At 57.4% G+C, this 13727-nt stretch overlaps 1 protein-coding gene across 1 annotated transcript in view; it reads left to right on the top strand.

The window, feature by feature from the left end:
• GLI2 (GLI family zinc finger 2) overlaps window positions 1-10653 on the top strand; it is a 250631-nt gene extending 239978 nt beyond the window's left edge. Inside the window, exons 11-14 of the mRNA XM_044388281.3 lie at window positions 1547-1711; window positions 2934-3215; window positions 4850-5186; window positions 6484-10653. Coding sequence (XP_044244216.3) covers window positions 1547-1711; window positions 2934-3215; window positions 4850-5186; window positions 6484-8906 — 3207 coding nt within the window. The 3' untranslated portion in view covers window positions 8907-10653. The remainder of the gene's footprint in view (window positions 1-1546; window positions 1712-2933; window positions 3216-4849; window positions 5187-6483) is intronic.
• Window positions 10654-13727: the final 3074 nt, after the last annotated feature.

The following is a 13727-nucleotide window of genomic DNA, read 5'->3' as shown; positions in this document are numbered from 1 at the left end:
AGCTGTGAGCTGTAGAAACAGATCAATGTACCAAATATACTCAGTCACACTGGTCAGGAATAAAGGGGAGAATATGAAGAAGACACATAAGAACCCAGTTCCTACGAGGGTTTATGTGTCATTCTGAGGGCAATTTTCATAGGAACATTAGATGCTATTGCAGTATCTTGGGAGTAGGTACAGAACCTCCTACAATGATCCATCCTTCTTCCTTCCTCTCTCCCTCCTTCTCTGCCATTCTCTCTTACTCCCTCTTTCCTTCCTTTCCAAAAATGCTTCTTGAGTGCCAAAAAATGTTTTCTCATCAGATATTAAATACTGGGAACACAAAAATGAACAAGATCTAGAAGGTACCTGTTCTTTTGGAGCTTATATCCTATGGGAAGACCACATAACAAAATGACAAAGATTATAAATTGTGGTAGGAAGTATAAAGAGAAAAGGGTAGTCTTATGATTAAGAATATCAGAGAAATTCTCCTAGAGGAAATAAACTAAGAGACTGAGAGGGGGTGAGCCAGGCCAGGACCCAGATAGGGTTCCAGCCAGAGCAGAGAGTGTGTGCAAAGGCCCCATGCCAGGAAGAACTTAGTGGGGCCAAGGAACTGAAAGGGGACCAGCATGGCCAGAGCGAGGGTAAGGGTGGCCAGCTCACTCAAGGATTCAGAGAACACTGGATTTGATTTGATTCGATTTGATTTGATTTGATTTAAGTAGGTTCCATGCCCAGCGTGGAGCCCGACATGGGGCTTGAACTCACAACCCTGAGATCAAGACCTGAGCTGAGATCAAGAGTCAGACACTTAACTGACTAAGCCACCCAGGCGCCCCTGGATTTTATTCTCAGCATGTTTTAATGCACACAAACATTCTAATCAGGGAGTGGCCCTGGAAACAGTTAAAAATAATATTTCCAAAGAGTTTTTAATGTGATGGGAAGATTCTCGCCATGTGTCATTGATTTTAATAAACAGAATATGTAACTAAATATGTGTTATGTTACCATTTGGGTTTTTAAACATTTGGGATGAACTACAAAGTCCCCAGAAAGAGACTTACCTGGATGTTGGCAGTGGCTGTCCCTGGGCAGCCGATGGTTTTCATTTCTCTTTTTGCACTTCTCCATCTTCTCCAAGTTTTCTAGAGTGGCCTTGTGTTGTTTTATAATCAGAAAGCAAGGTGGACATTATTGTTAAAATACATACTCCTGGAGCGCCCGGGTGGCTCAGTCGTTAAGCGTCTGCCTTTGGCTCAGGACGTGATCCCAGAGTCCTGGGATGGAGCCCCAGATCAGTCTCCTTACTCCGCTGGGAGCCTGCTTCTTCCTCTCCCACTCCCCCTGCTTGTGTTCCCTCTCTCTCCAGCTGTCTCTCTCTGTCAAATAAATAAATAAAATCTTAAAAAAAAAAAAAAAACATGCTCCTGAGTGCACCAGCAGGGTGAAGCGGACGGGGGGTCTGGGGAGGAGGCAGCACGCCAGCCCCTAAGGTCGGGTTCCCTGTGTTGGATCTGGGGCACCCTCACTGATTGAACCCACCTCCTCCCAGTTCGAGGGCTGCTCAAAGGCCTACTCTCGCCTGGAGAACCTGAAGACGCACCTGCGGTCCCACACTGGGGAGAAACCATACGTGTGTGAACACGAGGGTTGCAACAAGGCCTTCTCCAACGCCTCAGACCGTGCCAAGCACCAGAACCGCACCCACTCCAACGAGGTACCCGGCCAGTGTGTGCACAGTGCGTGCACATGGGGCCCCTCTGATGAGTGCATAAATGCATCATCCCATGGCTTCTAGTAGGCTGCCAGGTAGCTAAATGCCCAATGCCCCTTGCCCCCTCCCGCCTACTGTCTGAGCTCAGCATGCATCAGCAGTCCCCTGCCGCTCCACCCTGGGCAGCTGGCAACAGCATGCTGCAGCTGCTACTGCTCTCTAACCTACCGTAGCTGTCAGCCCCCCACTGATAAGGCACAGAGCAGCCTTTGTCTCCCCAGGTAGCCAGACCCCCTGGCAGGGCTGATGGAGCCCAGGGAGAAAAGTCCACTGTACCTGCCTCCCAGTCCAGGCCCAGCCCCTCCACTGCTTTTGCTTGGGTAGACTCAGGAAGGAACATTTCCAAAGGCTTAAATACATTCTGGATCCCAAGAAGATTTCTTACAATGCTTGTAAGAAATCAGAGGAATTCCCAAAGGAATCTAAGCCCCATAGGGTCTCTACACACAAGAGCTAGCCTTGAAGAGGAGTGTGTTGATGTACATGTGTGGAGGTTTGCGTGTATGTAGATGTATGTGTGTATGTATTATGTGGGTCTGTGTGGATGCATATTTGTAGGATGTGTGTGTGTGCGGGTGTTTATGCACTTGCACACATGTACATATGTATGTATGTGTATGGTGTGTCTGCATGGATGTGTGTGTGTGTGTGTGTGTGTGTGTGAGAGAGAGAACTCGGGACTGAGGTTCAGAAAACCTGGGTTTTTGTCCCATTCCTGAGTGACTTTGAGCCAGTTTCTTTGCCTCTGTGAACCCGTTTTTCTGCATCAGAGAGATCAGGGTGTTAATGCTGTCTCGCAAGTATTACAAAGTAATACACTCCTACTGATAGCAAAAATCCCGGTGCCCTGGTCCCTGGGGAGGCGGCATCGCAATCACACCAAGCTCTGTGTCCCCACCCCCTCCATAGCCTCTGATCTATGTCCCCAGCTTGTGTTGAGGGCTTCCTCAGCCATGTGCTTAACCACATGAAAAGATGGCAGATAAGACCAATGGGACTGAGCGCCTGCAGGCCTGGGGCCAGCATGGCTCCATCCTGGGTGCCCTGGCTGCAGACAGGTCCGACACCTTCTGACTGTGCCAGCCAAAGGACGTGGCATGGCTTTAGGAGAATGGGGAGCACTCCCACTCAAGAGTTCATAACACAGGCCTGCTTCTCTTCCCAGAAACCCTATATCTGCAAGATCCCAGGCTGCACCAAACGCTACACGGACCCCAGCTCTCTCCGGAAGCACGTGAAAACGGTACACGGCCCAGACGCTCACGTCACCAAGAAACAGCGCAACGACGTGCACCTCCGCGCCCCCCTGCTCAAGGAGAACGGGGACAGTGAGGCCAGTGCTGAGCCTGGTGGCCGGGGCCCGGAGGAGACTGCCGAGGCCAGCAGCACCAGCCAGGCCGTGGAGGACTGCCTACACGTCAAAGCCATCAAGACCGAGAGCTCCGGGGTAAGCAGAGCTGGACAGTGGAGGCCCCACTGCATGCCTCCCACCCCCCAGGAGATCAAGCCCGACAGCAGGAGGGCCCAGAGCCCCGACTGCAGCTGTGGGTTCTGCCTCGGGGTCCCCCCCGCGTCTAAGTACACGATGATGTCCTCCTCTCTCCAGCTCCACTTTCTTCCCTTCACGACCTTGGGCCTCTCATAGAACCTGTCTTGTGCCAGTTCTCGTTCTGCTGGGCAGGGCCATGGCCATGGAGATGCCTGCCCACACGTGGTCAGTCTGTGGGTGGTTCCTGGGGTCTGCCTTTCCAACCAGCACCCGAGCGCTACAGTTGGTCCCCTCCCCTCTGTCCTGTCTCTGCGTCCTTGCCCCTGTGGCCACCACTCCTTTTGTTCTAACCACCTGTTCTTTGTCTCCACCTCTTTTTCTCGACTGTACCTCCCCTAAGGATAGACGGTACTGAGGTGAGCAGAGAAGCCCGGCCGGGGTGTGGGTGGGCTGGCGTGCTGAGGGCGGGCTGGGGTGCTGGTCCAGGGCTGCCGCCTGGGTGCAGACCGATCAGTCAGTCCAGGCCCCTCGGGAGCCTGGTAAGGGGGGGTTGGATCAGTAGGCACCAGGCACTGTATGTGGAACCCCTGGGATAGATAAAGGCTGGCAGCAGGAGTCAGGCTGGCAGATAGAGGAGCAAACTGTGGGGACCGAGCCTCCACCAGGGACAGGGCTGAGTGGAGGCGTGAGTTCAGGGCACAGAGGAGGAAAAGACTAGCCGACAGAGGGTCTTGAGTGCCAACGTAAGAAATGAGGGTCGTGCCATGGGCAGAAGGGAGCACTGTCACTGAAAATTCCAGAAAAGTCTGGATTTGGGGGCATGTGGCCTGGGAATGAGTCCACAGGTGCAGTATCTGAAGTGAACCCCAGCCGGGCTCAGATCCCAGGTCCCAGTGGAGGCCGCCCAGGTTGTGTGGAGTCCCGAGTTGTACACATGAGCCATGAATTCTCTGCCCCCCTCGGCATCGACCCAGAGGGAGGGCTGGTTTGGGGTGGCCATTCAGGCAAGGGCTTGCATCGAGCAGGTCCACCCTCCCTGATCTTCCTGGCCGTTTCCAACAACCTGCCTCTGGCCTGTTGAGAAGGTACCCGGTCAGCAGGATGCCACTGCTCCTTGCTTCATCATATGCACATCCCTGTTGTTGGGAACATTGAGCGCCCTCTCTTATGTCGACTCCATGCAGCCATGGCAGCCTCTGTGGGGCACAGACTCAAAGTGTCCCCACGCCCTGAAAGCTCAGCATGCAGAGCTCTGGCCCAGATGCCGGCCGGGAGAACTGAGGAGCAGGAGACAGGGTAACGTGGGGCTGTCCACTCCCAGGCACCCTCTGCCTCCGGAGGCTTCCCGTCCAGCCACTGACCCCGTCCCAGAGGCACTCCAAGTGCATCTTCTAGTTGGGGAAGCTGAGGTTCAGAGAAGTGAGGTGGCTGGGCCACCTGCTACAGACAGACAGCAATGTTTGAAAGTTCCTCCGCATGACAGCCTCCTTCCCGGGTGTGTAAGGGCATGGGGTGTATGCGGGCAGGGGTGCAGGGCCAGGTGGATTCTCACAGCCTCTGAGTCTGTGCCTTCTCACCACACCTCCCTGTAGCTGTGTCAGTCCAGCCCCGGGGCCCAGTCGTCCTGCAGCAGTGAGCCGTCTCCCCTGGGCAGTGCCCCCAACAATGACAGCGGCGTGGAGATGCCGGGGACAGGGCCCGGGAGCCTGGGAGACCTGACGGCTCTGGATGACACGCCCCCAGGGGCCGATGCCTCAGCGCTGGCCGCTCCATCTGCTGGTGGCCTGCAGCTGCGCAAACACATGACCGCCATGCACCGGTTCGAGCAGCTCAAGAAGGAGAAACTCAAGTCACTCAAGGATTCCTGCTCCTGGGCCGGGCCGGCTCCACACACCCGGACCACCAAGCTGCCTCCCCTCCCAGGAAGTGGTGAGTGGAGGCTCCGGGTGTGCGGGCAGGGGCGGGACAGGGCCTGGGGCCAGTACCCACTAGGTTCCCTTCCATCAACCTCCATGTGCCATCTCACCGGATGCCCACAATAGGATGGATCTTACCAGTCCTTTGCACAGATAAGGAAAGTGAGGCTTGGAGAGGTGAAAGTGCCCCCTTGGATCAATGGCAGAGCTGAGTGAGACCCGGGCCCGAGTAGCTCCAAGCCCGGGCTCTTCAGCTATACCATGCTTCTGCTCTGGGCACTGTGGCAAAGGCTCTGGGGAGGAGAGCAATATATCCCGGTCCTTATGGTTCAAAGGCCATGCCATGAGATGCACACCGGATGGGGGAAGGAGCCGGGGAACGAGGACGGAGCTGGGGCTGGAGCTGGGGAGAGGAGGGAGACAGCGTGTCAGCTGGGGAAGAACGGGAGGACTTTATGCAGAAGACAGGCTCAGGAGGTGCCAGCCAGGCTTGGAGATGCACGGTGTCCTCAGGAGCATCTCCTGAGTGCCGACTCTGGGCTGGGCGGTGAGCTGGACCCACAGCCAGTGTGCGGGACGCTGAGATGCACCACCCAGGTCTCCCTCGAAGGGAGGATTTGTTGCCCCAGCTGTTGAGGGAACTGCTGGCAAACGGCCTTCAACTCTCAGCCTCAGGCCGAAATCGCCTGGCTTGCAGACAGCTGCCTTACCCGAGGTCACCCCTTCCCAGGGTGGCCCCCATCCAGTGACTGCTCACGGCAGGAGTGTAAGGCTGTTCAAGGCCCAGAGCTCCTTGTGACATCAGCTGTCGTCAGGCCTGCGTGGCAACACACCTCTCAACCCCATTCCCATTCTGGGGCCTTTGCTCCCTTCCATGGGCGGGCGTCTCAGTGGGCTGCCTATAAGCTTCCTGGGAGCCGCCTGGCCACACCCGGGCCCAGATGGTGAAGGGGCAGGGAGGCCTGGCCAGGGCCTCCCGGGCTCCTCCTCCCCAGCTCTCAATAACCTCTCCTAAGGAGAGGCACATTTTATCTCCAGCTGGAGAAACTAAGGATCAGACAGAATGAGAATTCAGGGCCGGCCAGGCAGTGGCAGCTAAGACCGGAATCAGGCCTCCTGACTCCCATGGGCCCATCATTTGTTCACTTACTGTTGCCCCCTTCCCTCCTTTCATTTAGAAGTCACTGGTTGAGCGCCTGCTGTGTGCCAGGCCCTGTAGCAGGGCTCCCGCGGCCGCAATCTCGGCCGGGTCAAAACAGGCAGAGCAGCCGCGCCCTGTCCCGGCCGCTGACCCCTCTCCTTGCCTGCAGGCTCCATCCTGGAAAACCTCAGCGGCGGGGGCGGCGGGCCGGCCGGGCTGCTGCCCAACCCGCGGCTGTCCGAGCTGTCCGCGAGCGAGGTGACCATGCTGAGCCACCTGCAGGAGCGCCGGGACAGCTCCACCAGCACGGTCAGCTCCGCCTACACCGTGAGCCGCCGCTCCTCCGGCATCTCCCCCTACTTCTCCAGCCGCCGTTCCAGCGAGGCGTCGCCCCTGGGCGCCGGCCGCCCCCACAACGCCAGCTCGGCCGACTCCTACGACCCCATCTCCACCGACGCGTCGCGGCGCTCCAGCGAGGCCAGCCAGTGCAGCGGCGGCGCGGGACCGCTGAGCCTCACGCCCGCGCAGCAGTACAGCCTGCGGGCCAAGTACGCGGCGGCCACCGGCGGGCCGCCCCCCACCCCGCTGCCCGGCCTGGAGCGCGCGAGCCTGCGGACCAGGCTGGCGCCGCCCGGCCCCTGCCCGCGCCCGCTGGGGCCACGGCGGGGCAGCGACGGGCCGGCCCACGGCTCCGTGGGGCCCGCGCCCGCCTTCCCCCACGAGGCTCCGGGCGGCGGGGCGCGGCGAGCCAGCGACCCCGTGAGGCGGCCCGACGCCCTGGCCGCGCCGCGAGTGCAGCGCTTCCACAGCGCCCACGACGTGAACCCGGCCCCGCTGCCGCCCTGCGCCGACCGGCGAGGCCTCCGCCTGCCCGGCCACGCGAACGTCGACGGCGGCCTGGCCCGCGGCGCCTACTCGCCCCGGCCGCCCAGCATCAGCGAGCACGTGGCCATGGAGGCCCTGGCAGCCGGGGCGGACGGCGCGGGGTCTGAGCTGGGCCTCGTGCTGCCCGAGGACGACCTCGTGCTGCCCGACGACGTGGTGCAGTACATCAAGGCGCACGCCGGGGGGGCCCTGGACGGCAGCCCCCCACAGGCCTATCCCCCGGAAAGCACCTGCTTCCCTGAGAACCCCAAACTGCCCAGCCCCGGGCTGCACGGCCAGCGCAGGATGGTGGCCGCGGACTCCAACGTGGGCCCTGCGGCCCCGGTGCTGGGAGGCTGCCAGCTGGGCTACGGGGCCCCCTCCAGCCTGAACAAGAACAGCATGCCTGTGCAGTGGAATGAGGTGAGCTCCGGCACCATGGACACCCTGGCCAGCCAGGGGAAGCCCGCGCCCTTCCCACAGGGCAACCTGGCTGTGGTGCAGCAGAAGCCGGCTTTCAGCCAGTACCCAGGCTATAGTCCGCAAGGTCTGCCGCTGAGCCCGGGGGCCCTGGACACCGCGCAGGCACACTTTCAGCCCTGCGGGGGAGGCCCCTCCGTGCCTAGAATCAATTATCAGCAGCAGCTACGGCAGCCGGGGACAGGTGGTCAGTGTCCCAATATGACCAGCACTGCGAGCCCCCACACCCACTATGGCCAAGCGCACCCCCAGCTGAGCCCCAGTACCATGGGCGGGGCCCTGAACCAGTACCCCCCATCCTGCAGCAACATGGCAGCCAAGCCAGTCCACCTGGGGCTCCCCCAGCAAATGGAAGTTGCTCCCGAAACCACCATGGTGGGCAGCAATCGCAGGGAACTCGGAATCACCAATTCCTCCCTGGCCGGGATGCCACCCCTTCACTCAACCCAGAGCTACCCACAGCAGAGCCATCACCTGGCAACCCCCATGAGCCAGGAGGGCTACTGCCAGGGCCCCAGCCTTCTGTCTTCCCAGCAACCCGGCTTCATGGAGCCCCAGCAGGGCGCCGTGGGGGTGGCAGGATCCAGCTTTGGCCTAGTGCAACCCCGGCCACCCGCTGAGCCCAGTCCTGCTGGCTGCCACCGTGGGGTGCGGGCTGGGCTGCAGCTGGCCTATGCCAGGGCCACCAGCCATGCCATGGCTGCTGCGTCGGCCAACCAGGAGATGGCAGATGTGCCCAAAGGAGCGATGGGCAACATGGTGTGCCGGCCCCCTCAGCGACCCCCACAGGACACGGCCGGGGCCCAGGACCACAGCATGCTCTGCTACTACGGCCAGATCCACATGTACGAACAGAATGGGGGCCTGGAGAACCATCTGGGCTGCCAGGTCATGCGGCCCCAGCCACCGCAGCCACAGGCCTGCCCAGACAGCATCCAGCCCCAGCCCTTGCCCTCGCCTGGGGTCAACCAGGTGTCCAGCACGGTGGACTCCCAGCTCCTGGAGGCTCCCCAGATTGATTTCGATGCCATCATGGATGATGGCGATCACTCCAGCCTGCTCTCAGGCGCCCTGAGTCCCAGCCTCCTCCACAGCCTCTCCCAGAACTCCTCCTGCCTCACCACCCCCCGGAACTCCCTGACGCTGCCCTCCATCCCCACGGGCATCAGCAACATGGCTGTTGGGGACATGAGCTCCATGCTCACCAGCCTGGCCGAGGAGAGCAAGTTCCTGAACATGATGACTTAAGGCCCCAACCCCTGGCGCTCAGTGGACTCGGAGGAGCCATCCTTTCCCAGAGCGTGGGGCTTTTGTCAATTTTGTCTTTTTCCAAAAAAGTATTAAATAGGTCTGAGGGAGTGTGGCCAATGGCTGGTTCAGACCACAAATGCTTTACGGGCACGTTTGTGTGTGTCCTGTCTGGTCTTCTTTTGGGTTATTTTTCGGAGCACTGAAAAAAGTGTCAATTGGGAAAGGCAAAGTAGAAATGAAAAACTCGTTTGCACAGTGCTTCCCAGCCTTTGGTGTTTATAGGACCAAATTGTTCTGGCGTCTTCGCCTCTGTCATTTGGCTAATGAGGGATTTCATTGGCCAAGTTTTCCAAGTACACGAGTAAAGAGGGTAGAGGGACCACATTTGGGTTTGAATCTGAAAGCCATACTGGATATTCTAATCCTGGAAGATAAGCTTCTCATTCCCCTACCTGCGGGGTCAAAGAATTCTTCTATGAAGCTTACTTCTTGAGGCCTCTAACATCCCCCGTGCCACAGAGAAAGAAGATCTTGACCTGGATGATTTGGAAGCACGTCCTGATTCCAGGTTTGGTAGAGCTGGCACATCTGCCCCCAAAAAGCCGAGTGTGCGACTGGCAGACTGTCCAAGTGCATACGAATGAATAAAGTATGGAAGGATTGCCAGAGAAGAGAAAGAAAAATTGTAGTCCTTGGGGCAAGCCCAGGAGCTGCCCTGGCTTCTCCAGACCGTGTTTACAGTGTTCATGCATGTCGAATGTAGCCCTTCCTGGAAAGAACACTTTCTTCTAAATACCTCGGGGCTGCTGGAGCTGCTGTGGGTTAGGGATGGACCCAGGCGAGCCAAAGCCTGGCACGCGGCCTCGAGAAAGTGGGAGAGCACCAGGGGCCCAGCCTCGGGCCACCCTGGAGATCGCCCGTAAGAAGAGGAAGTCGTATGTTTACCCAATTCTGTCTCTCCAGTGCACTGTCCACCCACTTGACCATGGAAAAGCCCAGGACTTGACAGCAGCCTCCGCCTAGGCTCCCCCGGGCTGTGTTGTCTGCTCACCCGCAGCCCAGGGGTCTATGCCGAGGCACCCGTGCAGTCCCGGGATCTTCCGGACTCCTTCCCTCTGTCCTCCTGCTCATTTTGCAAAGTACGATGACCTGCATGGTGTTTTGGTGGGGGTGGGAGGGTGACGGGGTTGATTCTTGGAACTCTGAGGGACCGTCACTGAATGTTCCTTTTCGGCGTGACCAAGCCCCACCTGGAAATGGAATTTGGAACTGGCATCAGAAGACATCGTTCCTGAACGTACTGCAGGGTGACTCGGTGCCTCCTCCCCACCACACACACACACACACACACACACCGCACGCCTTCCCGTGTTGAATTCGTGGCAACTTGCCAAAACCAGCCGCACCACGAGGAGCCGGATGCCATGACCCTGCCCTCAACCAGGACAGGGCCGAAACCTTACCTGGGCCCTCCACGTCCCAGAACATCAGATGCTTTGTTAGGGTCCAAAGACAAAGCCAATGCCAGATAACAGCCCTGGGCCGCCGCCCAGGGGTCTGGGCTCCGTGGAGGTGTTCATGCAGTCCCTGAGCTGGGATTTCGCTAGCCGTTCCCAGCCCGTGTATAGTCTGTACAGACGGCGTCAGCCCTGAAAATACTGTAGGTGAATCAGCCAGCCAAAGTTATATCTTCGAAATATTTAGCTTTTTCTACATGCTATGAATTGAGATGACACGCTCAACTTGTAAATAAGTCTTTTTGTACATTAAAAAAGTAATTTTTTCATAATTTAGTCTATCTGCTTCTTCCTTGACAGTAGTTAATGAGAACCCGAGCAGTAAATTTGGTGCATTTGAACAGAAACTAGGCTGTATTTTTTCACAACAGTGTCAAAATTGACTGTCCCGCCTTCACCGAGAAATGTTTAATGCTGAGGCATTTACTGGCTGTTTGCTTGTTGTCTCCGGGCGTGAGGGTGGGCAGGGTTTGACGATTTACGGTGACCATCCGGCTGTTCTTCCAGCGAGCTGATCTGAACATCTAAGCTGGTTTGCCGAGAACCTTGTGTACCAGACCCAGGTATTTTCCCGAGCACTCGTCCCAGAGTGTTCCTCAGGTCAGAGTTCCATCTCTGATGGGTAATTTGATGAGCACTCTTGAGTCAGGGTGGGGGTTGGGAGAAGATAGATGCCTGTGCTTGGTGCTGGCAAAAGGAGAAAGGAGAGGCAGATGGAGCCGTGTGATCCCCAGCAGCCAGCCTGGGGCGAAAGGGCCCACGGGGAGCGGCCACGAGCCGGAACTCTGAGCTCTACAAGGTGGCCCTGGCAGGTACACAGGGAGGGCCCAGATCTAGCAAGCCAGCAGTCAGCCATTAGCCATGATCAAGCCACTATAGGGAACCTCAGGGGGCCAGTGAGTAGGGCACGTGGACTGGGGTGGTTTCTGGGACAGGAAAACAGAGGGGGCGCCTAAGACCAGGTTAGAGGGGGTAGGGCCGGGCACGCTGGGCCCCTGAACTCCCTCCTCTCCATGAGAAAAACCCTGGCACCCGCCTCAGAGAGTCCAGAGCCAAAGCCATGCAGAGGGCCTTCAGTTCTGTGGCATGAGACCAAGTGCACTGAGGAAAGTAGGAAACCCCCAAGGAAAGTAGAATTTAGCAGGTTTCCCTTCTGCAGGGCACCCCCAAAGACTTCCCTGGCTGTCTGGCCATAATCTCCTGCTAGAAAACCCATAGCCAGAGCCACACTCGCGGGCCTCGCTCCTCCGTGAAGACTCACTTAGCCGATGGCACCCTTGGGAGGAGGAACTGAGCGTGCCTGCCTGCGCCCTGTGTCTGCCTCCTGCAAAGCTCGTCCTCAGGCCTTGTTCCTCTGCCTCCCCACGTGGTAAGTCTCTGGAAGCAGCTGTGCCCTGCTTGGGGGGCAGAGGGAGGCCACAAATTGTTCAGAGCTGCCTGAGACTTGTTGTGTCACAGTGTGAGGAAGCCCATCATGGCCCCATGGCCCCATCAGCTAACCGTGGCCACAGTCGTGCTGCAGACCAATCCACGAAGCTTCATCACCATGAACATCTGCTGAACTTCTGAGTCTGGGCCAAATGAGGGTGGACTGCTCCAGGCTGGGCTGGGCAGGGCATCTCTGGGGACCGCTAATCCAATCAGCTTGGGGGGAGCAGCTTGTATCAAGCCCACGTGACTCCCTTCTTCCTCCTGCAGCCAGGGTGCTGCTGGCCTGGCCTCTGCCTTCTTGTGGCAACAGCTGGAACACAAGGGAAGAAGCAGGAGAATGAAGGTCCTCTTTAGGCCTCTGCTTAGCACCACGGAACAGTTCGTTCCTCTGGCCAAAGCAAGTCACGTGGCCAAACCCATCAGCAGTGACTTTAGTAGGAAACTGCTTTCCTTCTATGGAAGGGAGGGGGAGAGAGTCAATATTTCTCAACAACATATAGTCCACCACAGTCCGGCCTCATAAAGGCTGCGATGCCTGTCCCTCCCACATGTAAAATATACTCACCCCAGACCCCCAGAAGTCTCTGCACTCGATGGTCAGGCTCAAGGTCAAGGATCTTGGGATCTACACCTGTTGTGGGTGGGGCTCTTCTTGGCAGCTCTCCGCCCACCATGCGTGTGCACAGTCCCCGCATACAGCGGTGGCACAGAGCTAGATTCGTGGCCGTTACCACTCCCATCTGGGTCCTTGGGCCACGGTATCTGAAACCCTGCTGAGCAAGTATTGCCAGAGCCCCCCGCTGGGTGGAATGTTCCTTGAATGACTCCCCAGTCCACTGTGCTCTGCGCCTCTGGCTTCCTCCATTGGGGCGATCTTCCCTTTGGCTCAACCCTCCAGCTCCTGGAGAGGGCATTGGGAAGCATGCCCTCCGTGAGAGCGCAGACACTCTTCAACCTCTTCCTGTCTGCAGGAAGTTAGGAGCCTGCCGTCCTTAAGGTTTCCAGCCCCTTCCATCCTCTTTAGTCCATACACTTGCCCACTCAGCTCTCTCAAACGTTGTGGGTGCTCTGCATATTTGATTCCAGTCCACTCTGTGCCAAAAGCCCCACCCGAGTCCCTTCAGGGACACGCCTTGCCCTATGTTTGGTGACAGGGACCTCACATCATGCTATGTGGGGCCATGCCCTGAAAGGTTCTAGGCACCCTGTTGTCATGGAAAGGATATTCTGGAGCCACCTTACTCCTTTCCAGGACCGTAAGAACAAAGGTCGTTAGCATCAAGGGCACATCCTTGACTGTCTTTACTCTGATGCTGTCCTTCACTGGAACCTGGATTCGGTATCTGCCCCCCTCCCAAGCCAAATCTTAAACTGAAGGCCTCTTAGTGGCTGGAGAGACTGGAGAGGAGAAATAATTTCATTTCCCAAATCCTGCTTTAAACTGGCCAGTTCTTTTCTGAACCCATCCTCACTCATAGAACCTTATCATTTACAGCTCAAAAAAAGCTCATGTTTACAGTCTTTTGCCTGGAAACTGGCCTGCCAAATTCCACAAATTCATAGGAACGTTTTCTCCCTCCCAAACTAGCATAGGCAATCATCTTACCAAATATTTCTTCACCACATAGCACCCAGGTCACCATTTTTCTGGCCATTTTTCCAACCTCTTCTAAATTCCCTCATCATCCAGTTCTAAACCTATGCTGCATAGTTTTGAACTTGGTTATAGCCATCTCCCATTTAGGTACCGATTTCTGAATGAGCTAACCATGGCCCAAAAATGCTGTCTAGCAAAACCCACAAAAGCCCCAAAGCATAAAACAAGCAGTCACTTAGCCCAGAAGTCTGCACATCAGCCCAGGAGGGCTTA

This window comes from Ursus arctos, unplaced genomic scaffold (genome assembly GCF_023065955.2).
Source record: "Ursus arctos isolate Adak ecotype North America unplaced genomic scaffold, UrsArc2.0 scaffold_1, whole genome shotgun sequence".
In the NCBI taxonomy this organism is placed as follows: domain Eukaryota; kingdom Metazoa; phylum Chordata; class Mammalia; order Carnivora; family Ursidae; genus Ursus; species Ursus arctos.
Note: the sequence above shows the minus strand (reverse complement) of the source record. Positions and strands in the feature narration are given on the sequence as shown.